Source organism: Puma concolor, chromosome B1, assembly GCF_028749965.1.
Source record: "Puma concolor isolate L17-30 chromosome B1, mPumCon1.1.hap2, whole genome shotgun sequence".
NCBI classification, from domain to species: Eukaryota; Metazoa; Chordata; class Mammalia; order Carnivora; family Felidae; genus Puma; species Puma concolor.
Window position 1 is genome coordinate 189,375,383 of NC_141670.1, and position 27,077 is coordinate 189,402,459.

General features: G+C 40.1%; 1 protein-coding gene and 1 pseudogene across 1 annotated transcript in view; one reads left to right on the top strand and one right to left on the bottom strand.

Moving 5' to 3' along the window:
* Positions 1-5,061: 5,061 nt before the first annotated feature.
* Positions 5,062-27,077, bottom strand: part of LOC112858541 (cytosolic beta-glucosidase) — a 161,170-nt gene continuing 139,154 nt past the window's right edge. The window contains exon 5 of the mRNA XM_086705327.1: positions 5,062-5,247. Coding sequence (XP_086561453.1) covers positions 5,168-5,247 — 80 coding nt within the window. The 3' untranslated portion in view covers positions 5,062-5,167. The remainder of the gene's footprint in view (positions 5,248-27,077) is intronic.
* LOC112858660 (brain mitochondrial carrier protein 1 pseudogene) lies at positions 20,369-20,912 on the top strand (annotated as a pseudogene).

Consider the following 27,077-nt stretch of genomic DNA (forward strand, 5'->3'; position numbering starts at 1 on the left):
ACCATAATTCCTGCAATAACAAATGTCAAATGTTGCCATTTTAGCTGTTCTGAGTGACTGCTTTGTTATTTCTAAGGGTTTTAAAGATAGTATTTGTCAATGGCAGTATCACTGACTTTTCAAAGTAATTAACTTTGTATCTAAAAATAAACTTAATTGTTTAACCACCGGTGTATTAGGCACCATGGGAGGGATGTACCACTTTCTTTGGAAATAAATCTGATTCCTTCAGTCTCTAGATTTATTTCTCCAGGAACCGTGTTATTGTCTTGTAAAATGGCCCACCCCTCCCATTATCTCCTAAGTAGCAGTTAGGCTGGGGAGAAAACAGTTATATTGATATATGAAGTTGGAGGCAGATGCCAAGCTAATTGATCTGAGTAGGTTAAATGGGAGAAAATACTTCCAAGAATCAATAGAGGTGCTAATTCGGCTAATTGTTGGATAGTGTTTCTTTTTTAAGTGAGTGATTTTCCCAATTACTGTTTATCATGTTGATTTTTTTTACCCTAAGTGTATCAGTTTTAACTTTACTAAACCTTCCATGATATTGGTTTCCAATGTGTCTTTGTCCCAGAGTTTTTATCGCCAACCTGATGACAGGTAGTTTTCCTGGATATGCTGATCCTACAGCGTAAAAACTAGGCTTGGTCTCTTACCCAGACAAGTCCAGTGGAGACAATTTTCTGCCCGTGGCATCCAAAATAAAAACAAGAGTCCTTGTCTTACCAGAGTTGATGGACCAAGAAATAGAAGTTGAAGCATATTATTTAAATTTACAATGATAACCAACAGACAAACTGAAGATTAATATCTTTCTAATTAAAAAACTGGGAAGAGAAAGGCAGAGTGAGTAGATAATGAACTAATTTCTTACCTGCCCATAGATGTTGGGAGAAGGTGTGTCAGTACATGTTGCTAAGACTGACAGTTCAAGACATGGTCAATAATGGATACAAGGAGTGGACGTGGGGGGGGGGGGTGGGGGGAGAAATAAAGTGGCAAGGAGAAAGAATGTTTTCTTTTTTCAAACCCTTATAAGTAATAATTTTAAAATAATCATAAATAGAAACACAAAGGTGTTGGGAGTTTGAAAAGAATAGTGAGCATATAAGAAGGAAAGAGAAATCCTAGAATACTACCCTGTGAGAACTAAAAGAGACCTAAGAGGACTAAATCTTTTCCCATTCCCCCACTTTACAAATGACAGACTAAGAGACAGATGGTTGAATAACAGAGGATATTACAAATATCGAGACTCAAAGAGGACAAAGCAGAGTATATTCTGCTTGATATGCATGATATTTTCTTGGAATAATACTTGGAGAGTTCTTGCTAACCTCCACCCCCAAGCCTTTTCACTAATGCCTGAAAAGATGGGACTAAGCCTTTCATTCCAAAATGAGGGATACCCTAGGGGAAAATTTACACATTAACTCAGGGTTCTGCTTGAGTAATTTTGACCTAAATTGGAACAAAGGTTTAAATGCCTGATATTAGAAGAGTACAAAACTCTGAATGCAGGGACGGAGCAACTCTGTCAATATGAGCTCAAAAAGGAATGACCAGAGGCATCTGACACAAATATTTTACATCGTAACTGTTTCCTGCTGTGTTTCCTGCTGTCCACTATCTGTCTCTGGCCTCCTTCTTTCTTTCTGCGCAATGGTCCGTGATGTTCGAATTGTTTTTATGGCTAAAATCAGCATCAGAATAGGAATTTCAAATAGTTACTGCCAGATTTTGGCTGGAATCTTTGGCAGACTCCCCTGCTGGAGTGTTCACTGCCATATCAGGGTGGTGATGATAAACCTGAACCAACATATCAACTGATGGCTAACCTGGAAGAGAGAACTTTTCAAGGCCTTTCACAGGAAAAGTGGGAGTTTGCTGATGAAAAGAATTCACACAAACATCAGGGCACCAACGAATGTCTCCCTGCAAGTAATAGGTTATCAGAGGACTTACAACAACTTACTTAAGAACAACTTCTTAGATGGTCAGCCTACTCAACTATGAAATGGACGTATTGGACTTGGCCCTGCCCCTTTTGCAAAGAGACCTACATGTGGACAAATCAATGAGACAGAGTCATAGAAGCACCATGAGAAAGCACTAAGTAATCAGAAATGATTCCAAGATGTTGAACTCCGAGGTCAAGGACCCACAGAGCATTGCATGGAGTGCTGTGCATCATAGATATTCAAATGTTTTTTATGTATGTGTAATGGAGAAAACAAGACAAAAACAGACAAAAATGCAAGTGAAAAGGCAGGATAGGATTAGCAAGGCGAATGGGCAGTCAGTGCCATGATTTCAGAGGACATCAAGTCCTCCAGAGGGACTCTGGAATGAAACTGGAAGAGAAACTTCAGTTGGACTTTGAAGGACAGGTCGGGTTAGCTAGCTGTTGGAGAAAACAGAAGACAAACAGTGGGGCAAAATATAATTGGTAAATTTATCAAATGCCTCCAGTACATCCAGTTATGATTGTCTGGTAGTCTTTTGCATATATTCTTTAGTCTTAGCCAAAACTTTCTGAGGGATAAATGTAAATATTAATATATGTTCCTAATAATTTGTATCTCATAGATAAACCATGATTTGAAGATGCTGAGTTGCCTGAGATCGCACAGCTAAACATGAGGAGGCTTGTGTGACTGACCTCAAACCCCGGACTCTTAACTGGAAAGCAATGTGTACAATGGAAACTGCAGACCACCGTGCACTTGACAGTATGATGCCACTGAGCCCTCAAAGGGTGTTCAGGCCTGACATCCCAGAGGAGATTCTCCTTTGTAGCCTGAACTCTGGGAAGATGTATGCATGTGTGTGTGTATATATATATATATACATATATATATATATATGTATATATATATATATACACATATATACGTATGTATATGTATATATATACGTATATATGTATATACGTATATATGTATATATATTATATGTATAAGATGCAATATGTATATAATATATATAAGATGCAACATATATATAATACATATAGATTCAATCCGTATTATTTACAGACTCTGTATTTGCAAATTTTCCCACTAGCTAAAAATTATTGGCTAAAATCAATACTTATAGATTGATAGATGATATAGATATAGATATAGATATAGATATAGATAGATATAGATATAGATATAGATATAGATATAGATATAGACATAGATATAGATATAGACATAGGTTCTGTGGCCATTTGCAGACATACGCAGAGCGACAAAAAATTTGAGTCGCCTGACATGACTGCTCCCAGCTGAGGTTTGACAAGGCAACACTCTGCCTTCTTATTTTAGCTGTCATCCTATAAACAAGCGTCTTCTTCAGGATCTGTTTAGTGCCGTGCTCTTCACATTTTTGTGATTTTGGTTGAGGATTTTGCTATTGAAAATGGCACCCAAGGGCAGAACTAAAGTTGTGTCTAATGTTTCTAAGTACAAGAAGGCTGTGAAGTGATAAGGGACATGTTAGGTAAGTGTCATTCAGGTAGGAGTTTCAGTACAGTTGGATGAGTTCAGTGTTAATGAACTAACAATATATATTAAACAAGGAGTCTTTAAACAGAAACACACATAAAACAAGGTTATGGATCCATTGGTTGACAAAAATGTGACCAGAGGCTCATGAGAACCTAACCCTGTATTTCCCCCAGGAGCAATGGTTCAGTGCTCTCCAACTCAAGGTTCACAGCAACTTTATAGACATACCACAAATAACAAGAATCAGCCCTATCCCCTTAAAGAAATCACCTGTTGCATGCCGTATCATTCATTGGTTACATATCACAAATGAATTTACTGGATTTACTAACCCCTCTTGGGGATAGAGGCGGAAATAGAGGTGGAGAATGGGAAGGATAGGTAGGGTCCTGAGCTAGATGGACAAGCATAGATGGATTACCACCATGGTGAAGAAGATGTCGTCAGCCTTACTAACTAAAGAGAGCTGGGCATTTGAGGTTATGGGTATAAGAGACTTTAAAGGAGGTGAGTTGGGGGCCAGTGAGAACAGGCTTTGGCTGCTCATTATTTTGTCTTCACAAGCAGGATTACTGGAGGTGGTGCCTATTGTACTCAATGAGGAATTAATCAGTGGGATTGCCTTCTCTCTAAAACATCTGGTCAACTCTCCAGTCAGAGCCAGCAAACTCTGCAGCTCCCCCTTCAGTGTTTCTTCAGCTATGATTGGCCTATCCCAGTCTATGCTTCTAAACCATTCCATGGGACAGTGCACATCAGGTTGAAGGAGAATGGACTGAGTGTCCAGGGCCTGGGGCCTATTATCACAAGTTCAACACTTCTTTGAGGGTTTATGTTTTACCACAGAAACTCAGGTGAATTTTGCATTACACTGTACAATGTACCTTGCCTACGAGTGCAACAAAAAATAACATAAAATTAGCACTTTAAGAATAATAGGTAATATGTATGGAACAGGGACCATGAGCCTGCACTGTTCTATGCACTTTACTTTCATTGCCTTTGTTAATCCTCACAGCATGAAATAGTATGATCATTACTGTTATTATCTCCATTTTACACGTGGAGATACTAAGGGTTAGAAAGGATAATTACTTTGCCCAAGCTCACTCAGTCAATCAGTGCTGGAGGCAAGATTCAAACCCAAGCCACCTGACCCCAGAGCTCTGCTGGATCCTTGAATGTCCAACCACAGTTCCCCCTTCTCCACACGTCTCTCCATGTACCCTATAGTGAGCTCAGTGTCCTCTGAAGTCATAAAATTCACCATCTGTGTCCCTTCCCTAATTATATACAGTAAAACCTTGGTTTGCGAGCATAATTTGTTCCAGAAACATGCTTGTAATCCAAAGCAATTGTATATCAAAGCAAATTTCCCCATAAGAAATAATGGAAACTCAGATGATTTGTTCCACAACCCAAAAATATTCATATAAAAATGATTATGACACTGTAATATAATACAAAATAATAGAGAAAATACAAAATATAAAGAAAAATAAACAAATTAACCTCTACTTACCTTTGAAAACCTCCGTGGCTGGTGTGAGGGAGATAAGAGAGAGGAGGGTTACTGTGTAGGACGACTTTCACTATCACTAACGGAATCATTGCCATCTATTGGCTCAATGGAATCTTTTTCTTTTCATGCAACTTTAACAAGGAACCTATCCAATGATACTTGCTTTTGCCTCATTTTGAGGATTTCGCAGAAATGTGACATTGCATTGACGATCCACCCACAATCCTGCAGCAAGAGAAAGAGAGAAGAACCATTGGCTCAGTTGTGATCATGTGACATCTGACATCACATACTACTCATATTGCAAGACATCGCTCATTTATCAAGTTAAAATTTACTCGAAATGTTTTCTTGTCTTGCAAAACCCTTGCAGAACAGGTTACTTGCAATCCAAGGTTTTACTGTACTCCTTATATATTGTCATTCATATGTTTAGTACAATGCACCTACCCTGGAACTTTGGGAATTCTCACTCCTAAGACCCCAACTTTGAGAAGGACAAGTCTATATGAAATTCTTGGCATTCTTTAAGCCAAGCAATCAGCTTCAATATGTGTCACAGACAGCCTTAAGGCCTCAAATGGGAGGAAGAGAAAAAGGAGGACAAATACAGGGGTTGTGGTAGGGCACCTGGGTGGCTCATGTGGCTGAGTGTCCAACTTCGGCTCAGGTCATGATCTCACGGTTCATGGGTTTGAATCTCATGTGGGGCTCTGATCTGACAGCTCAGAGCCTAGAACCTACTTCAGATTCTGTGTCTCCCTCTCTCTCTGCCCCTCCCCATTCACACTCAGTCTCTCTCTGTCTCTCAAAAATGAATAAATGCTAAAAAAAAGTTTTAAAAAGCAGTGGTGAGGGAACAAAATGGAAGAAGGTAAAAATAAATTAATTAATAAAATAAATTAAAATAAAATTAATGGAGGGAGAGGAAGATGGGGTGGAAAGATAAATAAATAAACACTGTATATGAGCCTGGGCATTGTAGACAAATTACAATCATGGCAAAAAGTATCTAATTCCACGTGTCCAATGGATTACCAATCCCACATGGGTTGACCCAAGTTCAAGGCTAGTAATTAGAAAAATAGGAGTTCTGACCTTGTATTCACTACCCATTTGTTAGGCAATCTTGAGCAATTTGACCAACTTCCAATCAACGCACCTCACTCAATCTGTTTCTTCTGCTTATTACCTCCTCTGACTGCTGCATCAGATTACTGAGTACAAAATGAGTGCATATTGTGTGAAAATTGGTGGGGGGTAGGGGGTGGGAATCACTAAGCAGAATATTCCATTGCATTTCTGGAAAGTATGGCACATCGACCAAGGTCCCATCTCGGTATTAGAGATTCAAAGATACGCAAGACCTAGTCTCCACGTTCAAAGCCTCACAGTCCAGGTATAAACTCAATATGTGTTAACAAATGCTTTTCAAAACAGTATGAGAAGTGTAATAAGAGAGACATAGTCCAGGAGTAGGCAACAGTTAACTCTATCAAGGGAGGTCAGGAGGAATAGCAAAGAAAGAAAGCACAGGAGTCCGTATTTTTATATGGGGGAAAAAAAAGGTGATGAAAGACAAGAAGTAAATAAAAATGTCCAGCTTTAAGCCTATCTATTCAGTATCAAAGTAACAATGTATCTGTTAAAGCCTGACTTCCTTTCTGTGCAATTTTAATCAAGTCCAAAAGGGCACTTGTGAGATTAAATCACCATCCACAAAACCTTGATTTATCTGGGGAAAAATGGACTATTCCAGCCTCCATCCCCTGAGCAGAACAGACAAGCCAATTTTGCCTTTAAAAAATCAACAGGTAGAGACATAACAAAGGTCATATATTATGAGGCTGCAGATGGAAATTCAGCCCCAGCAGTTACATCGACACAGTTATTACTGTTATTACAGCTAAACTTCCTCATTCCGCTGACATTATTAACCAAGACAAACGTGGCCCTGCAGCTTTATTTCATGGGGTAGATCACCTATTAAACCAAGAACAATATCATTGTCTTTTGCAGCACTTCCAAAATTGCTTCCTGCCTCCGAGACGTGTCCTGGGCTTTTTTCCCCTTACCATCAAAACAGGCACCATCCCTCTCGTACATCTTGCTGTATGGCCAGATTCTGTTTTGCATATCCCAGTATAGCCCTCCAATATTCATTCAGGTAAGAGACATGCAATTGTTGTGATCATTTGTGAAATCATCAACATGCTCTCTGGCAATCTCATTTAGGTAGTTACAGAGGGAATCAGCCCCTTCAAAAGCCCAAAATGTGTCAGAGTATTTTTTTTTCCTCTAACCAAAAATGCATGTTTCTGGATCCATTAGTAAAACTCATCCCAGAATTTGGGAGTGCTGCTTCAAGCTAGAGGAAGAAACCAAGTCTCAGACAGTTTAGGGAATGTGACTAAAGTTACACAGCTGTAGGTGGCTGAGCAGGAAGTAAAACTGAGGTGAGATATACTTTTCTTCATTTATTTTTTTAGGGAAAAGCACTACTTTTTGGAAAGAGATTTGCAAGTCATTATTTGCTATGTGAGTGAAAACTAACATTCAAGCCACCTTCCTTTCGATTATGGATCAGGCTGATTTTTGCATGGAAATTTTCCTCATTAATTATACCTTTCTTATCTCAATTAATTTAGTGAGGAAATCTTTCCCACACTCCGTGTCCTGTGCCTTGGATTTGATAATGGTCCCTTCATGTCAAAGAGGGAAGAAATTCCCTCTAAGTACTGATGGTTCTGGAACTGGCAAATATTGACTATTTTTGAGGGAGTCCTATGTGACTATGTAATTATAAATAAAATTACAGACAGAAATAATGATGGCAATCACTCAATGGCATCCTCAGTTCTCTTGTGAACAGTAACCTCAAGAAGCAGCGTCCAGCAAGAAGCTTAGGACAATCTAATCCTTAAGAAAAGGGAAATCTCTTTTAGGGTGTGTGAAACTCCAAATGATCAAAGCCATCCAAGGAGGTTTGCCATATGGCTTGAGTTCTTGCACATCTTTCCTTAATTTTTTTTTTTCCCTGACAAAACAAACCAACATGTCACTGTTGAACAACAACAAAATAGCAGGACTTGATGTTCCAAAGGCGTCAAGGTCGGGAGTCTGACCTGCACGGGCTTCTGTGGGCTGTCTCTCCCTTGGCCTCCACTCTCCCAGCCAAGCTGGCCGACGGCAGACAAGCATGATGAGGGGAGGCAGAGCCCTGTCGTCTCAGTGGTTCCTCTGGTCTGTGGGCAGCCAGACTGATCCAGGGCCAGACCTGGCTCCCCAGCTCTTTGCCTTTTGGCGACCAGCCACCTGGAGTCTGTTCAAATGAACAAGCTGCCTTTTCTTCCTACATATTGGTTTCTCCTCCATTTGAAAACAAAACTCTTCCCCATCTGCTTGCTTCTGGGATCGCCATAATTGCATGGAGGGTAATTGGCGGCAACTCAATCTGAGGAAAACCCTGTTGATTCGAAGCACAGACTCAATAAACGTTTGTGTTTCATCGTTTTTCTAAATGGAGCCTGTGTCCCAGCCAGCTCTGCTAACGCAGGAGTGGAAATTAATGGGAGGCATATGAGGAGGAGGGACACATCAAACGGTGCTCTACCATGACCCTCTTTCTTTCTAAGAATCCTCCACTGTCAGGAGATCCATTGATTTGTCTGGATCGTGTCTCCCCAATCCATAAAGCACTGAAATAAATGATGTCAGAGTGGTGCCCTAAAGGCTGTGGGACTGCCAAGAATAGAGCCATTTCCCTGACTCTGGATCTGTGAACTGTGGCCCTGGATCTGAGTACTGGACTGGTCAACTCCAATAAAAAAGAAGAAAATCATTGCCTCAATACCTGGCATTTGCTCTCTGAAATGGTTATTGTCTGCCATGAGAGAAGCAACTCGAGTTTGTACACGGTCTGAGCAGAGCACTCGTATAAGAGAATAAACTTATCATCCACACCCCTGGGTTCCAGTCCTGCCTTTGACACTCACAAGCTGTGTGACCTTCAGCATAGCCTTTAACAGCTCACAACCTCCGTGTCTCATCTCTAACCTGGGAGTTAAGAATCATTTCTAACTCATTAGGTTGCATGAATGTGATCATTCATGTAAAGTTCACCTCAGTACCTGATGCGTAGAAAGTTCTGTAAAACATGGGTATTAATGCTAATTATAGTTGATGTTCATTCACTTTACTGGGCATTTACTACCTACCCAGCACTCCTTCATGCTCTGGAAATATGTAGAAACAGCATAGCAAAGATAGACATGGTTTTGGCAATCACGGATGTTAGATACTCATAAGGGAGACAGATGACACAGAAATGAGTTAGTAAGCGAGATCACATGAAATAGTAAGAATTGCTATGATGAAAATAAAATGAGGTAGATGGGGGTAGAGAGAGACGGGAGTGGGGACTACTACTTTAGGCAGGGTATTTGGGGAAGGCCTCTCTGAAGTGGAAATATCTGGGTTGCAACTTGATTGGTGTAGGAAAGACCTGGTGCAAAGGCTGGTCACAGGAATGGTCTTGACATGTTCAAGGGAAAGAAGAGGCCCACGGATGCTGGAAAATAGTGAACAAGGGATAAGAGAGACATGAGATGAATCAGGACTTGGTAAGACCTTGTATTTCAAGTAAGTATGTTTTCATGCACAATGGAAGGGTCTGTGAGGAACTAGTGCTATGTGATTTACGAGTTTAAATGTTCATTCTGGGGGCTTTGAAAGCAGTGTCATGGGCAAGAACAGGAGCAGACCAACATGAGGCCAGTGCTGTAGCCTAGTTGAGAGATGATGGGGACTTGGACTAGGGCGATAGCAGTAGAGATGGAGAGTGGTGGACAGGATTTAAGCCATGTTCTATTTGAGCAATGTCAGCCTGGCACATGTTTACATGGGTCTGATTAAGTTCAAGTTCTTTCAGTCCTCAGTTCACCTGTCCAGCAGCATATACACAGGCAATAGTGAGGACTAAAATGAGATATATTCAAGGGACTTCTTTCACTACACCATGTAATCAGGACAGGGTAGCAGAAGGTGCCTTGGCTCTTAGTCAAAAGAATCTAGAATGAGCTGGACTCCCTCATTGACTAGCTCTATCACTTTGATCAAACCACTCAATATCCAAACTCATTTACCTCATCTGTAAAATGCAGGGGCTCATATCAAACTCATAGAATTGTAGGGATGGTATATGTAGAAACTGTTCTGTGAACTTTAGTGTGGTATTGAAATATAAGAAAGTATTTCCAAACAGAGAGCCGGAACAGATGGTTTCTGCTTTTCTTGATGTTTAATGCCCAACCACAGGGCCAACTGGGCCACATCTTTTTTGAGTTTCTACATTAGTTTCCTGTGGCTGCTGTAACAAATTACCACAAACTGGGTGGTTTAAGACCACAGAAATTTATTCTCTCACAATTCCAGGGGCTGGAAGTCCAAAATCAAGGTGTTGGCAAGACCATTCTCTCTCTAAAGACCCTAGGGAAGAGGCCTTTCTTGCTTCTTCAACCTTCTGGTAGCCCCAGCTGTTCCTCAATTTACAGCAATGGTAGTCCAATCTTTGCCTCCAACTCTATGTGGCCTCCTTCTCTCTGTGTCAGTATGTCTCTGTCTGCGCATGGCAGTCTCCTCTTGATGTTTCTGTGTTCTCTTTTCATAAGGACACCAAATCATATTAGATTATGGTCCACCCTGATTGAGTATGACTTCATCTTAACTTGATTACATCTGCAGAGACCCTATTCCTAAAAAAAGGGTGCCAGTATCAGGGATTAGGACTTCAACACACCTCCCTGAAGGACACACAAAAAAAGGAAAAACTCAGATTTGGACTGTCCTAGTGTCTTCCTAAACAGGAGAGCAAAGATCAGTTTTGAGTTTGAGGAGATGTCTTGGCAAAAAAGGCTAAATCAAGAATCCAGGGATTAGAGCCACTGGTAGATAGGATAAAATGGGACCCATTTGATGTTAAAACTAAAAATCAAGCTGGAGCCATCTGGTGGCCCCAAAGAGGGTTGTCAGGTTGGAAGAAGGAAGGAAAAGAGGGACCCAGAGAATAAGCCATGATAGTGAGAAGGAAAGGAAGAGTTAAGCTGGTACAACTAGGGACACTGGGGACAGTTGCCACATACGTTGCATTGGTCAGACAGAGTAGGTTACCCAAAAAGAAAAGAAAACTCAAGGAAAGCAGGTTTCAAGTTCTGCAGCTCAGTAATTGAGCACAGGTGGAAACCCTAAAGAAATCAGACTTCAAGCCACTCTGAATTGTTATGTGTGTTTGACAGTGGCTCCATCTGGCAGATGGCCATGTTCCCAGGTGGACACGTTGGAGAATTTTTTTCTAAAAAAAATTCTTCCTTTGTTGGTTTCCTTTTTGTTTTTGCTTTAATAAAACTTCCATTTAAATCTTTTGTGAATATACACTTACCTGCGCTAAACAGAGATAGTGAGAAATAATCCCAACTTATTAGCACTTCTTTCTTTCTTAGCTGGGGAGGGACTCTAATCTAGAATTCACGAGGAGTTAAAGAAATTTCAAATGGAGCTTTATGGGATGTCTTCTGAAAGAAATTAATTCAAGGAATGTCGAACTTTATGTAGAAAGGAAAGAAACAGAATATTCTCTTTCCACCAAGAAATCATAGTGGCTTTCAGGGATCAAAGCAGTAGGCAAATCATTATCCTAGTGCTAGTGAAATGAAATGTGGACTTTGAATCCATAAAGTGGAACTGACGGTGTTTCCTTAACAGCATCAAGTGCTGCCCTGTAAGTTTCACTGTATCTAATTTCACCCAGGTATGTCATCTCAAACCATATTAGCATCAACGTTGTTATCAACCTCTGAGGGATATATCAATGTGTTAGTGTAAGATATGTCTCTGTGTTTATATATTTGCTTACCTGTCTCCCACACTAGACCAAAAACCCCCTAAGAGTAGAGGCAGACTTTCATCTCCATATCCCCAGGCCACTGTGTCATCAAAACCCAAAGAATGAATGCACCTCACATACAAATATCTCACCTTCTCGGAAATCTGTAAGAGGAAATTCTATGGGGACGATGACATCTGAACTGAGCTTGAAGGAAAAATAAAAAAAGAACATTCTAAGCAGAGAAAATGGAATGAGCAAATGCATGGAGGTGGCAAATAATTAAGTGAAAATTCAGAAATGGCATGTCTGAGGTTGAGACCAAAAAATTAGCTGGAGCCAAACAGTGGTCCCAAGCACATGATGCTGCCCTGACTTTCCAGACTTCAATATCAGTTGGCGTGCAAAATAGAAACAGAAGCCACCCTAGGTGTTTCAGTCGGGAAGGGATTTAACATAGGGAATTGAAAGCTAACAGGAATCCTGGAGCTGCTGGATATGTGGGCTTAGGCTGGGCCTCCAGGAACATCTCTTTGGATCAATCTACAGTGAGCCACCATGAGAGTTACTGTAGCTGAGAACACTGGAGCTATGCCAGGGTCAGAAAGCTCCTACTGCTTCTGCAGCTCTGCCATGATTGCCTCCAGGTGCTCAGGAAGCTGATGGCGGAACATGGCTGCAGAAATACCAACTTATCCATGCCCTTGTCCAAGAAGGGCAGGAAGACTGCACAAAGTCACTCGATCTAACTCCAATCCAGAGCCCTATCCACAAAGAACTCCAGAAAATGGGGTTTTAATGGAGTTTTCAGCTTTTTAACCCCTCTAACCAGAAGGAAGTTAGTGGTCTAAGGGATTTAAAGTACAGTATTACAGTGCAGATGATAAAAGGGATGGTTTGAGAAATTTCACCTGGTGGTCAAATGCGGGATGAGTGAAACAGAATCTGAAAACAGAGAAACTAATATAAACAAATGAAAAGACTTATTTTATAACATGAACTAAATATTAATCAGAGATTTTACTGATGACAAAAAAATCTTTTTTAAAAATATATCTTTCCTGCTTTGGAGTGTGGTATGTGTGTGTGTGTGTGTGTGTGTGTGTGTGTGTGTGTGTGTGTGTTTTAAGAAAACTGCTTTATGACTGATAAGGGCATTTGTCAGTAGGGAACAATGAAATACTGATAAGGAAAAAGCGTCCCTCAGCTCAGAAGGACAGCCTACAGTTGTCATCTTACACTGTGGCTTGCGGAATCCTGGAGCCATCCACGGGATTTCTTGAATTCATTCGGCATTTCAAATATCAGCTGCAGTTTTAGGTCAAGCATTGGCGTAAATTTCTATGGGGTTTGTTCAATATGGTGCCTCAGGTTTGGGTATTGGCGAACTGTCATTGTAATTGTGTGTCTAATTTGATGTGACTTCAGTATGTACCTTTCACTAAAACCTCCTGAACAGCTTTTAGAATCCCTGATTAGTTTAGGAAAAGAAAAAAATGTCTCCCTTAATAGAAAGAAATAAAAATGGCTGCATTAGCAGTGAGGCTTTCAAGATTTGTGACAGTGAGTGAAGCAAGTCTCCATCACTTCACAGCTACATCCTAACTGAGCTCCTCCCCAGTATGCGTCTTAGGGGGGCAAGGACATGTGCATTCAACCTGCCCTGAATCTCAATGCTGCTCCTCCCCAGCTCTGCGGTCTTGGGCTAGTTATTTCACTGCTCCAAATCTCAGTTTCATCTTCTGTAAAATGGACGTGACAACGATTTTATAAGATGGTTGAGGGGATTAATAAGATATGTAATTTCTGGCACACAGAATTAGTTTCAATACATGTTAGTGTGTTCTTTCTCCTTTTTCCACTGGACCACCGTGCTTAAAAAGCATACTGTGCATCTCTTTGTTCCTAGTACCTCTGTGTATACGTGGCACATAGTAGGTTCTTGATAACTGGTTTTGGATACTAATTAACGTTAGGATGGATGGACGGATTGCTCACTACAGCCATGCAGACTCCAAGCCATTGACGGTTGATTGTCGGGGCTGTACCTGTGCGTCTCTAATCCTGGGTGGTGAATTTATACTACAGGCACCAGCCCGTGCTAAAGTGGTAAAGCGACAGTCAGTTTCACTTCTGACTAGAACCAAACGGGACCCTCCCTCTTACTGCCACGGGAGACTTGACTAGCATTTGAGGCTCCAGGAGTAATTGTCCTTTCCAACGGGCTTATTTCACAGTCGATTATGCTGTGGCAGCCCCAGACATCCCATTTTAAACATGTATAGCATGTCCTTGAAGAACCCAATCATTTCAACAAGAAGCAGTCACTCAAAATATTAAATATCGCTCCATCTTCAAAGCAACTTATCATATCAGCCAGCCCCTCCTGAGGCAAGATCTGCTATTGTCAAAAAGTAAAATAAAAATTAAAAAAAGACTAGGCTTGGAGGTGCCATCGGTCAATTACTAAGCCACAGTATCCACAGTGCTGGACACCAACCAGGAGACGTCACCTGGTGTAAGGCTCAGACATAGCCTTGGATGGCTATGAACATCCAAACAAGTACTTGAAAACAAATAAATATAGGGCTCCAATTCTGAACAACTTGCAAGGATTTAGATGAGCAGACCCCATCGTCCTGGGGGGACTCCCATGACTCGCTCTTCTCTCTCAGTGCCTCCCAGTGGTTATTTATCTTGGCTGCCTACGCCACCCCTGGTATCATTAATGACTGCAGAAAGAAATGCCAAGTCCTCTCAGCTGTTTCACCCCACTGTGGACAGCAGAGACAGGGTGGTTTGGATAACTCCTGGGAAGTAGGCTGCTAGAGAAGAGGTTTTTTTCCCCCCGAGAAGTGAAATTATACAAGCCTTTGATCTTACTTTTATTTTCCTTCTCTAAAGTGAATTTTATGCCTGTGGAAAGTGCCAGACAGGCAGGGCAGGAAAACGGAGGATTGTGCTTACCAATGAGAAAGGTCAGAGAGAAGGAACAACCTTGCTCACAAAGGTCACTTTTGTCCTGCCTGATCTAGGGGATTGAGGAGAAACCGGTCCAAGAATCAGATTCTTTCTTGTCTCTGCCGCAGTCTAATTTGAAAGCTTGGCCAACTTCCTTGCTCTGCCTCAGTTTTCCTTTCTGTTAAGTGGGCAGAATCGCTTGCGAACAAAAAGTGTTTTCAGGTTTGAAGTGCTTCTGCTTACCAGAGCACAAGCATGAGAGCCATTCAGTCAAAGACAAACTCCATCAGCTTCTGGGCAATGAGGAACGTACACGAGTGAAATCACTCCTCTCCATATGTTTATCAGTTTCCCACTGTGTCCCAGACTGCGCCCACCTTCGTGCAGTGTAGACAGAGAAATGGAAATAGGGTTCTGCCCTCAGTCAAAGATTGTCTAGGAGTTTTCCTGCTCTCTCTGAAAATGCAAGCACAGATCTACCCAGGGAAATGAAACTAAGCCAATGCATAATTGAGAAGGAAAAAAGTTAAACCAAAATGGACGTGGCATCACTTTAACAACTGTAAAGTAGTGTGAAAGTAGAAGCTGCACCAAGGGACTCTCCCCCAGGGCCGGGAAAACTCAGGGAAAAGATTAGTGCCATTAAAACAGAACAAAGACTTGGAGAGGCGGAAACTTAGACCTTTGGAGAGGGAGCACTGTTGGGTTAGAGCTGGTATCTCTGAGGGTCTGTGAAGGGCTTGATCCTGTAAGTGTTGGAAAAACTTCCTCATGCATTCAGCTGCTGCCTGGTGAAGTAGCCCCCTGGATGATACAGGAGCGGGAAGTTGAATAAAACTAACAGGAAATAAACGGGAAGTAGCAGGTATCTTCTCCCCTCCAGCCTTGCTCATAGACTCCCTCAAAGTGCCCCCTCTATCAGGCAGGACTTAATGGGGAGCAGCATGGTGGTTGCCAAGCCCCAGTGTCAGCATCACAAAGAATGGACTGGAGAGACAATTCCTTAAAAATTGGCACAGGGAGATAACAAAGAAGAGAAAGAGATGTGTACCATTGGAGGTTGGTGCTATAAAGATGCAGAACAGAGAATAATACTCTGGAGAAGGAGAATACTGGAATGAGAGAGGTAACCAGTAAAAAGGGGGAAAAAAAGTAAACCCTTGGATTTCATAAGCAAACTTTGAAGAGGAAGTAAACATAATACACAATGGAAGATTAGGGTGAGGCAGTTGGGGCAGGGACAGGTGGTAGTGAGCCAGATAGATCTTCAAGGTTAAAACATCAGGGGCATGGACTTTGATTTCAACACAAAGTGCCATAACTTATTCAGTGTACAACCTTGGGTAACTCGTTCAAAGTCTTTTGAGTTTCATTGTCCACATCTGCAAAGTGGGGATGCGAATGCTGTCTACGGGGAGCCTGGGTGGCTCAGTCAGTCAGTTTTGGCTCAAGGGTCATGGGATTGAGCCCTGGGTCAGGCTCTGCACTAGGCATGGAGCCTGCTTAAGACTCTCTGTCTCTCCCTGTGTCCCTCTCCCCGACTCATGCTATCTTTCTCTCTCTCTCTCAAAAAAGAAAAACTATTTAAAAAAAGAATGCTGTTTATGTTGAAAGCTTAAAGAACATATTTTTTAAGTTTCTTTAAATTTATTTTTAGAGAGAGAGAACAGAGAAGGGGCAGAGAGAGAGTGTGAGAGAGAGAATCCCAGGCAGGCTCCACACCATCAGCACAGAGCCCGACACAGGGTTCAAACCCACGCACTGTGAGATCATGACCTGAGCTGAAACTAAGACACCTATCCGACTGAGCCGCCCAGGCGCCCCGGTATTGAAAGTTAAATGTGAAGAGTCAATGAGATAATTCTGTGGAAGAGATTAGCATTGTGACTGGCATAAACTAAGTACCACTTTTTAAATATATAGGTTTTCAAATCTATTCACACCTATTTTTGTCATCAATGACGCTGTGAAAGAAACTTACTTGCTCCCCAGTATCTACTTTCTCTTTCACATAATCGACTCCTCTTCCCTTCCCCCTTCCTGCTGGCTGGCAGACATGGTGAGGAGTCATCTTTGACTTTATGGATGAGAGTAACACCCCAGGAATGGCAGAGCAGCAAGATCAAAGGAGCCTAGTCGCATGACAACGTCGCATAGTTATCATGACAGCTCAGACTTTGTGTAAGAGAAAAATAAACTTCCATTGTGTTGAAGTCACTGTATTTGGAACAAACTAGAATTTGACCCTGTCTTTACGGAGCTTACATTCTAAAAGGAAAGTGTAGCTGTTATAAAATTATGTCAGATAGGATACTTTTGGTTTCAAGAAACAGAAAAAAATAGAAACTAAGAGGCTTTGAAATAAAGGGTTATGTTTTTTGTTTTTTGTTTTTTTGGGTTTTTTTTTTTTTTTGGCCTCACATAAAAAGGACTCTGGATAGTTCCAGGATTCATTTGGTGGTTCAACAATATCAGGGCTTCATTTCAGTTTCTCTGTGATGCCCTTGGCCCTATCCTCATGATCTAAAAAAGGCTGCCATAGCACCAACATCATAGCCTCACACAAATAATATGTAAAGTAATAAAAATGGAGAAAGGTATGTTTCTTCTTCCTCTTTCTCTTCCCTCAGGGTGGAAATTTTTGACAAATATCCTTATCAGGTTTGGTCTCGGGTCCCATCGGTCAGGAGGGGAACACAGGCTAATCCCCTAGCAGCAAGGAGGCCAAGCAATCAAGGAACTGGCATTTGTTTTTAACCTCTGTAGGCTTGGGAAGGTGGGCTCTGCAAAAAATGAAAAAGGAGTCTCGCAATGCTGTTAGGCCTCAGTCTTTGCAGGACCCCTCTTCCACTTTCTGTAATTTTCATGTGGGCAGGTCAGTGGTGAAATTCTTCTTTAAATGTGCTTATTTATACTCTGCCTGCTTGTTGAGTTGTCCTCTTGTATTTCAGAGGAAGTAGGTTAGGGTTAATTACTTTTTTGAAAAAGTAGTTGTAACTGCTATTTAATTCAATTCTACCATGTGTCAGGCTCTCCGTTGAGTGCTTGGTACATGTTATATCATTTAATAAAGCATGCTTTCTGAAAATTGCCGGTCATCTGCTTGTTACCTTCCAAAGCACCGCATGTTAGTATGAATAAAAATAAAGCTTGGTGATAGAAGGCACTGTGAATCAATTTTCAATATGTTCAAGAATCAACATTACAGAAAGCAGACATCTTATTATCTTGGGCAAACTACATAAAGTGTTGGCTTAGCTTTTAACTATGGCTTGAAATCGATTCTGATAATGGTGACAGAAAGCACAACGAAAAACTAAAATATATCTGGCATTTTCCTGTCAAATAAACTGACCACTCCCTGGGAAATGAGACATTGGTCAAGAATTTAGATCAATTTACCAGTACCATTCTAAGACTTGATGAAAAGTCTCAATACTCTTCTAATTTGCTTAAATATCTGCTGCAGACATTGTGAACTCTGCCAGTTATTTGCAACTCATAAGTTACTATACATTCTACTTTGGTCTGTGGGCTTGCCTTTAAATCTGTTGAGTTCAGGGAATTAATGTCTGGAGCCTTTATTAAAACAGTCACCATCACATCCCATCACCCAAAAGCAAATGGTCAGGTCGCAGATGTGTAGAAGCTACTATGGCTGCAATGAGACAGTTATTGGAAAGATTGTCCAATAAGACTAGATAAATCCCTCATCATGCAGCATGGCCCAAGGGTGGTATCAGGTCTGTGGCTTAGCCAATTGGGCAAGGTCTCATGTCCTGGCTACGTCTACACTTCTAGATGCATAGGCTCGGCACAAACATAGCCTAGAATCATTTACTCTCATACTTGGGTGGTCATGATAATATCATAAGGAACATGTTAAAAATATAGATTCCAATGTCTCATCCTAAAATGTGTATCCAGTAGATCCGGGCTAAAGTAAATGATTCTGTATTTTTAACACATGCCCCACGTGATTCTGATGCAGGTAGACCAGATCACAGACAATAATTTGACAAACACTGATCTAGATGCTGTTCGGTTGGTATCTACTTTGCCAACTTTAAGTTACAAAATTTAGTCTTTTTAAGGAACTGTGAAGTTGGCCTAAAAAAAGGATTCTTTAAACTGAGATCACATAAGCCAAGTAATCCAATGGCCACACACCAGAAAAATCAATGCAACCTTACCATGTTGATTGGTTCGTGGTCTGTACACACACACACACACACACACACACACACACACACACACTCACACCAGCCCAGTGACTCAACAGAGGCAGAGCTGTTAGAGCATTTCATCTCAGTCACTTAGTAAATGAATTATCAAGTATATCAGGGACATAATGTAAAGAAAATGTTAATGGGTAGCTCATTTGGTTAAGTGTCTGACCTCGATTGCAGCTCAGGTCATGATCTCACAGTTTGTGAGATTGGGCCCTGCGTCAGGCTCTGTACTGACAGCATGGAGCCTGCTTGGGATTCTCTTTCCCTCTCTCTCTGCCCCTCCCCTGATGGCACTCTCTCTCATTAAAAATAAATAAATAAAACTTAAAAAACAAGAAAATGTTAAACAGTTGAAGGCACCCATGAACTGCTGTAATCAAGTCACCTAATAGTTTTATGCCCACTAGTATAACAAAGAAATCTTTGTTATAGGTACCCTTTTCCAGGATAAGTCCTATATTAATATCTGTGAATATGGGCAAATGTTTGGTGGCCATGCACTTCCAAATTCTCAGATCTCACCCTGACAAATATCCTTACTTCCCCATAAGATTTCCAAGAGAGATACATGCAAAATACATAAGCAGGATTTTTAGCATAAAAGAACCACTAAATTACTAGCAGCATGAAATCTTCCTATTACTTCACTATGTTAAATGGCAGAATTAAAGCAAGTTTTCCTTTGATGGAGACCTAGGAGGGGCCTTAAATTCCCTCCCATTTACCGCAAATCTAAATTTTGAGACAACTATACATAGATATGTGGCGGGATGGGGAGACAAGTAGGGAGAGAACACAGAAGGGAGCATTCAGAGAAGAGAAAATGAATGAGTAAATATGGTGTGTGGAGCCTGACCTAGTTACCTACCTAGTCATATGCTAGGAGATACTAAAAATTAAGAAACCTTGGTTCTCAAGAATGAAGGGCCCTGCCTGGATCTGCTTATTATAGGAAGGGAAATCACAAGAGATAAGGAAAGATGCTGTTCCACCTATAAGGATGGTAAGCTTACCTGTAACAACAGTATGGCTCTAAGAAGTGCTTTGGTCTGTCATCCTATTAGTATGCTTCCTTGGTGTCAGGTACAAAAGGGATGGGGTAGTGGCAGTGGAAGAGAAATCCAAGTCTGCTGTGGCTATGATTTATCTGATAATTGGATTTCACATTGAAATGGCATGGTCACCCATAGCCTTTCAGACTCCTCTGTTAAGAACCCTGTCATTTCCACCTCCTATTTTGTGCTTTTTTAGGCTTTGAGGAGGCTGTGTTGGAATGCCTGAGCCACCATCGCCTAGGCAACGATTTGGTTACTTCCCTTGGTCTCAGTGCTTCGGAGTTGGGGTTGTGGTGGCGTTTCAGATTGTGGGAGCCTCGACTCCCAAGTTGTCCCATGATCCCAAGCAGCACCAGGAAAGTAAGCAATGAGATGTTCAGTCTGAATCGGAAACCCTTTGTATATGGCAGCCTTGCCTTTGTTGTTGCTGAGCTTGGAACTTTCCTTGCAGACCTAACCAAAATGTAACTTCAAGTACAAGATGAAAGTATTGATGTCCACTTTAATGGGGTAAAATTCTGAGGAATCTTTCATGCTTTGTTCTCAATCTGTAAAGAAGAAGGTGTTTTGGCTCTGTATTCTGAAATAGCTCCTGTTTTACTAAGACCGGCATCATATAGCACCATTAAAACTGGCACTTACTGGAGCCTGAAGAGATTATTTGTAGAATATTTAGAAGATGAAACTCCTCTAATTAATATGATCAGTGGGATGGTGTCAGGAGTGATATTTTCCACCATATCCAATCCACTGATGTACTAAAGGGTGAGATTTAGCTTTAAGCTTGTGTATTTTGCACAAAAATAAATTGATATTGGATTAAAGACCTAAATGTGAGACCTGAAACCATAAAAATCTTAGAAGAGACCACAGAGAGTAACTTCTCTGACATCACCTTCTTTCTAGAAATGTCTCCTGACGCAAGGGAAACAGAAGCAATAATAAACAATTGGGACTACATCAAAATAAAAAGCTTCTGCACAGCAAAGGAAAACAATCATTAACTATTCAAGGCAACTTACTCAATGAAAGAAGATATTTGCAAATGGAATATCCAATAAAGGATTAGTATCCAAAATCTATAAACAACTTATAAAACTCAACATCCCAAAAATGAATAATCCCATTAAAAAATGGACAGTAGACATGAATAGACATTTCTCCAAAGAAGACATATAGATAGCTAACAGACACATGGAATGATGCTCAACATCAATTATAGTCAAGGAAATATAAATCGAAACCACAATGAGATATCACCTCACACTAGTCAAAATGGCTAAAATTAACAACACAGGAAACAACAGGTGTTGGTAAGGATGTGGAGAAAGGGGAACCCTCTTGCACTGTTGGTAGAAATGCAAACCAGTGCAGGCACTCTGGAAAACAGCATGGAGGTTTCTCAAAAAGTTAAAAAAATAACTACTCTACCATCCAGCAATTGCAGTGCTAATTCAAAGCACTAATTCAAAGAGATATATGCACCCCGATGTTTACAGCAGCATTATCTACAATAGCCAAATGATGGAAACAGCCCAAGTGTCCATCAACTGATGAATGGATAAAGAAGTGTGTGTGTGTGTATAATATATATATTATTATATATATAAATATATATATATGAGTATTTATATATATATGAGTATTATATATATAAATATATAAATACATATGAGTATTTATATATATGAGTATTATATATAAATATATATATAATGGAATATTATATATATAATATATAGTACATTACATTATATATACTATAGTACATATGTGTATATATATAGTATATATATATATGTATATATCACATATATACACATATATAATGGAATATTACTCAGCCATAAAAAAGAATGAAATCCTGCCATTTGCCATGCCATGGATGGAACTAGAGAGTTATTAGGCTAAGCAAACTAAGTCAGTCAGAGAAAGATAAGTACCATCATTTCACTTATATTTGGAATATAATAAACAAAACAAAAAGAGAGAGAGAGAGAGAGAAACCAAGAAACAGACTCTTAGCTACAGAGAGCAAGCTGATAGTTACCAGAGGGGAGGTAAGTGGGGGATGGGTTAAATAGGTTATGGGGATTAAGTCGTGCACTTGTGATGAGCACTGGGTGATGTATGGAAGTGTGGAATCATGATATTGTACACCTGAAACTAATATTACACTGTAATATTAATTGGAATTTAAATAAAAACTTAAAAACAAAACAAAACAAAAGAAATGGCATGGTTAACCTGTTTTCTCATCTCTACCCACTTTTTAAATCTTCCCCATCTTTTAGGGTTCACCTCAAACACATTCTTGTGCCTGACCCCAATGCAGGCGGTGCTTCCCCCGTGATCACGTGACACACACGTATACCATTCAGTTTGTCACCTCACCTACTGACAGATTATAAGTGATTATACTCACTAGAAAAAAGCCTAACCCTTATGTGAATTCACAGAATGATCAGAGGGATCTCAGAAATGTGGCTATGCCTGTCTTCCTAACTGGATTTTATGTTCCTTAAAGACTGCGACTTGGTTTTGATTATTTTTGCAATCTTTGTACCACCTATAATGTGTAATGCAAAAATTCCCTCACTAACATTCAATTTACAAACTTTTGTAGTAACAAAGGTTTTAGCTTGGGCAAAAGTGAAGTAATCTCTCAGTCATCAACAGATGGTTGGGTATATGGTTCCCTAAGATGTGGCGATCGAGCCTCTCACTAATTAACTGCATGTCTGAAGCAGCATCATGTCATCAACTTATTTTTTATTTAAAAAAAAAAAGAAAGAAAATGCAAGCCTATTTGGGAAAAAATGTATGAGGATTAAAAAATCATAATTGGCTAACAGTCACAGTTCTTTAACAAAACTTTACACAAACATGCTGAGATTGCTTGTCAAGTATCCCAGGACTTCTGAACAAATTAGCTAATGAACAGCCTTTTGGATCCTGACTTGATCATAAGTTAAAGAAGATTTTCAACTACCTACTCAATGTAGTAAGGATTCAGTAATTTTTTTTTTTTTTTTTTGGCTACACAAAAGATTTTTTTTTTAATTTTATTTAAATCCAACTTAGTTAACATATAGTGCAATAATGGTTTCAGGAGTAGAATTTAGTGATTCATCACTTACATTATCATCCAATGCTCATCTCAACAAGTGCCCTCCTTAATGCCCATCACCCCACCCAACACCCCTCCAGCAACCTTGTTTGTTCTCTATAGTCAATAAATTTTGATCTGATTTCATTTTAATTTCTTTGACTCCAAACTAAATTTTAAGCCTTTTGAAGGGAAAAGCCACATTAACTGCTTCTTTTACATCCTCTTCAAATGACCAAGCAAGGTGCTAAATAGCACGGTCAGCCATAGAAAGAGAACAAGTTAAAAGAATCATTATCAAAATAAGCCCATGGTGGGCACTTGGGTGGCTCATTCGGAGTGTCTGACTCGATATTGGCTCAAGTCATGATCTCGAAGTTGTGAGATTGTCTTCATTGGGCTCTGTGCTGAGCATGGGGCCTGCTTAGGATTTCTTTCTCTCCCTCTGCCCCCTCCCCTGTTCACGCTCTCTCTCTCCCTCTCTCTCTAAAATAAAAATTAGAAAAAGAAAAACCCATCGTACATATATGTGTATGAGATTCTGCATGCTAACCTAGACTTTTTCCCTCCAAGAAAGCACCCCAGAAATGAAGGGAAAGGAAAAAATGTGGAGAGTATCTTCAGACACTTGTATACAGCAGAGTTTGTAGGTTCAGGTCAGACAGCCTGGTTTCTTCAGATGGAGGCACTTATTAAGTATATAACGTTGGGTAAGTCATAGAGCCATTCTGTGCCTTGGTTTGCACCTCTGTAAAATGAGGGTGACAACAATAGCAGGCCCCATGTCATATAGACACGCTGAGTCTTAAAAGAATGAGGAGTTTGAAAAATAGAGCCCACAGCCCAAATCTGCTCCACCACCTGTTATTTCTAAGATAAATAAAGTTTTATTGCAACACAAAGATACACACACACACACACACACACACACACACACAAGTTAATGCATGTGAAGTGCTAAGTGTTTTTGCCTGTCCACTAGCAAATGCTCAGTGAGTGTTCGCTATTGTTTTTGTGGTGTTGGCAGACATAGACTGGAGTCCTGGTTCTGCTGTTCTTGAGACTTGCAATTTTGTGTTTCCTTATCTGAGAAAGGGAAATATTTAAATATTTAAACCATATGATCTCTAGTACTAATTCTAACTTGGGTTATTCAGTAAAGGACATACATACGGTATTTGAAAGAGAAATTTAGGCAAGGAAAAAGAACAGAGAAAATTATTTGACAGAAAGGATTCTTCCTTCTCTTATTATACCCAAAACCAAAAGCAGCTAAGATAGGGAACAGGATACAAGAAGAGATAGTGATAGCATAAAAAGGAAGAGGAGGCAATATTTCACTCAGGGCTCTATTGCTTTTATTAACTGAGAGACAAATTCACTCAGAACTTTTAATTCTTCAAATAACAGGCATCATAAACACCATTATCTGTTTGCTTGTGCCTGTAGCGTTTACTGTAATTCCTCAGATTAAAACCACAGCTTCTAATATTACAGGACAGGGATGGAGTGAGAAAGGCTTAATGCAATTCAAGATATTCAAAGGTAAAAAGCTGCAAATGAAAATTATCACAATGAGCAAGAATAAAATTATTATAAAACTGTCACATTTCTAATATTTCATATCACTTCTGACCATAAGCTCTGCAGCTATAAAAGCAATATCTTTTACTCCCCAGTGTGCAGTGGTGATGGTTCGCATTCTTCAAGGCTTATGATGTTAAAATGCCTTTAATTATGTTCCGGATAGCTATTCATAAGGCATCCTTAAACCTCTCCAAGGTCAGCGTCTTCCTTCTCACTGATTCTCAGATCATCACTCTATGATTCTAGCTTCACTGACACAATATTCATTTTATCCTGGGGAAAGACACAATTGCTGAATTGGTCACACTGGCATCCGGGACGGGAGCAAGAATTGTCCCAGAAGGTTCCTTTGCTGGGCACTTGATGTCTGCATTGGTCTCCTCTGCCATTCTTTAGAGGTCAGCCAAACAGAAAATTCAAACTGGTACTTAATGCAATTCAAAAGCCTAAGCACTGCAAACAGCCATCACCTTTTGGGGCCATTTGGAGACCCTGAGAATCAAGCAGATGGTAAGCGGCAGAGCCCCTTACAGATTTGTGTTTCTGGCGACACCTTGTAATGGGGAACATGAAAGTAATGTTGAGTTGCCAATCGCAGTGCTAGGTGGGCACTTGAAAACTGAAAACCTAAGTCTATCCATAGTTTCTCCTGAACATAAGCAATTGCTGGCTGGGCTACATACAGTGATAGACTTTATTCTCAAGCCATTAATTTAAACACTCAGACTCCAAAACCCAAAAAAGAATCAACTTCATGGATCGCTGGCCTTGTTAACAAGTAGCAAATGGGGTAAGTTATATTTCAGGAGCACTGGCTCACCAAGTCCTTGTTAAGGGCACAGCAACTTTGGAAATGTCCTTGTTTTCAGGGATTTTCTTTCCGTTCACACACACACACACACACACACACACACACACACACACACACACCTATACATCTGCTTCCTCTATGTGAAATTTCTATAAGCCCATGACAAACAAGTGGGAGCAGGGGAACCCAGAGCCCATAGCCATTCAGAAGAAAGACCAAGTACAGAATGGGATATGAAGTCATTTCCAGGGGCCACCCAGATAATGAGGCATGACTTCATTTTCTTTTAATAATTTGTACAATAATTTTACTGTGGGTTTTCTGCTTACACAGAGAAATCTAGGCCCATTATCATAAATCTGGATAGCAGAGATGCCATGGCATAAGTTCTACTACTCAGAGATGATCACTGATAATATTTTGGTCTTTTCACCTAATCTTATTTTCAAGCATTGTTGTATGGTCAATTTGTTTTATATCTGTTCATTTCTAGCCTACAGCTAATCATGATCTTTAATTAATTTTGCTTATTTATGAGTTTATTGTCTGTGACCCGATCCCTGCCCCCAAACCCTCCTCTTGCCCTAGAAAGTATGCTTCCAAAAGGATTAGAGTTTTGTCCTATTCCTTCATTTTGTAGAACCTGGGGACCACTTCAGCACTCAATAGATTATTGAATGCATGAATCAATTGAGATCAAATTGAGCATATAACATTAAATCTTATATTTCTCTCCCAACATCATAACAGTGTAATGAGCACATCTTGTGTGTCACTACACAATCCCCTCAGTCTTTCCACTCATTCCAAGTAGTACAGGAGTGTCTAGTTCCCTGTAGGCCTTCATGAAGTTCATGCAAGAGCAGTTGGAGAACGCCTTACCCCCACTTGGCCTGGCCATAAAATATGAATTACTATATCCTGTGTAATAATTTTAGTATTACTGAATGTTTTGGTGGTTTAGAGTTTTCAATATTAAAAGTAAAGTTATGATGATCATCTCCACATGCAAAGATTTTCCTCATTTAAGACATGGAATTAGTAAATCAAAGATGAAAGGGTTTTTTTAACAACATATTGACCAATTACCCCCCAAAAGACTGTACCATTTTACACTTGCATAACAATACAGAAGCTGGTTCCTTTCATTGCAAGCTTACCAGTACCAAGTATTATCTGCATTGCTGTTTTGATAATTTGGTAAGTTGAATACAAGTTTTTATTTTAATTTACATTTTTTGTATTTCTAGTATCCCCTCTTTTAGTAACTCTTATGGAAGATCAAGACTTTTCAGAATTTTGTGAGGAGTCAGACATACTCTACAACATGAGCCAAATCACCCTAGGAGATGGCCGTTAGACCAAATGAAGGTTGGAGAGGAAATCTAAGGGAAGGTTTGAGTTGGAACAAAAAGAAGGG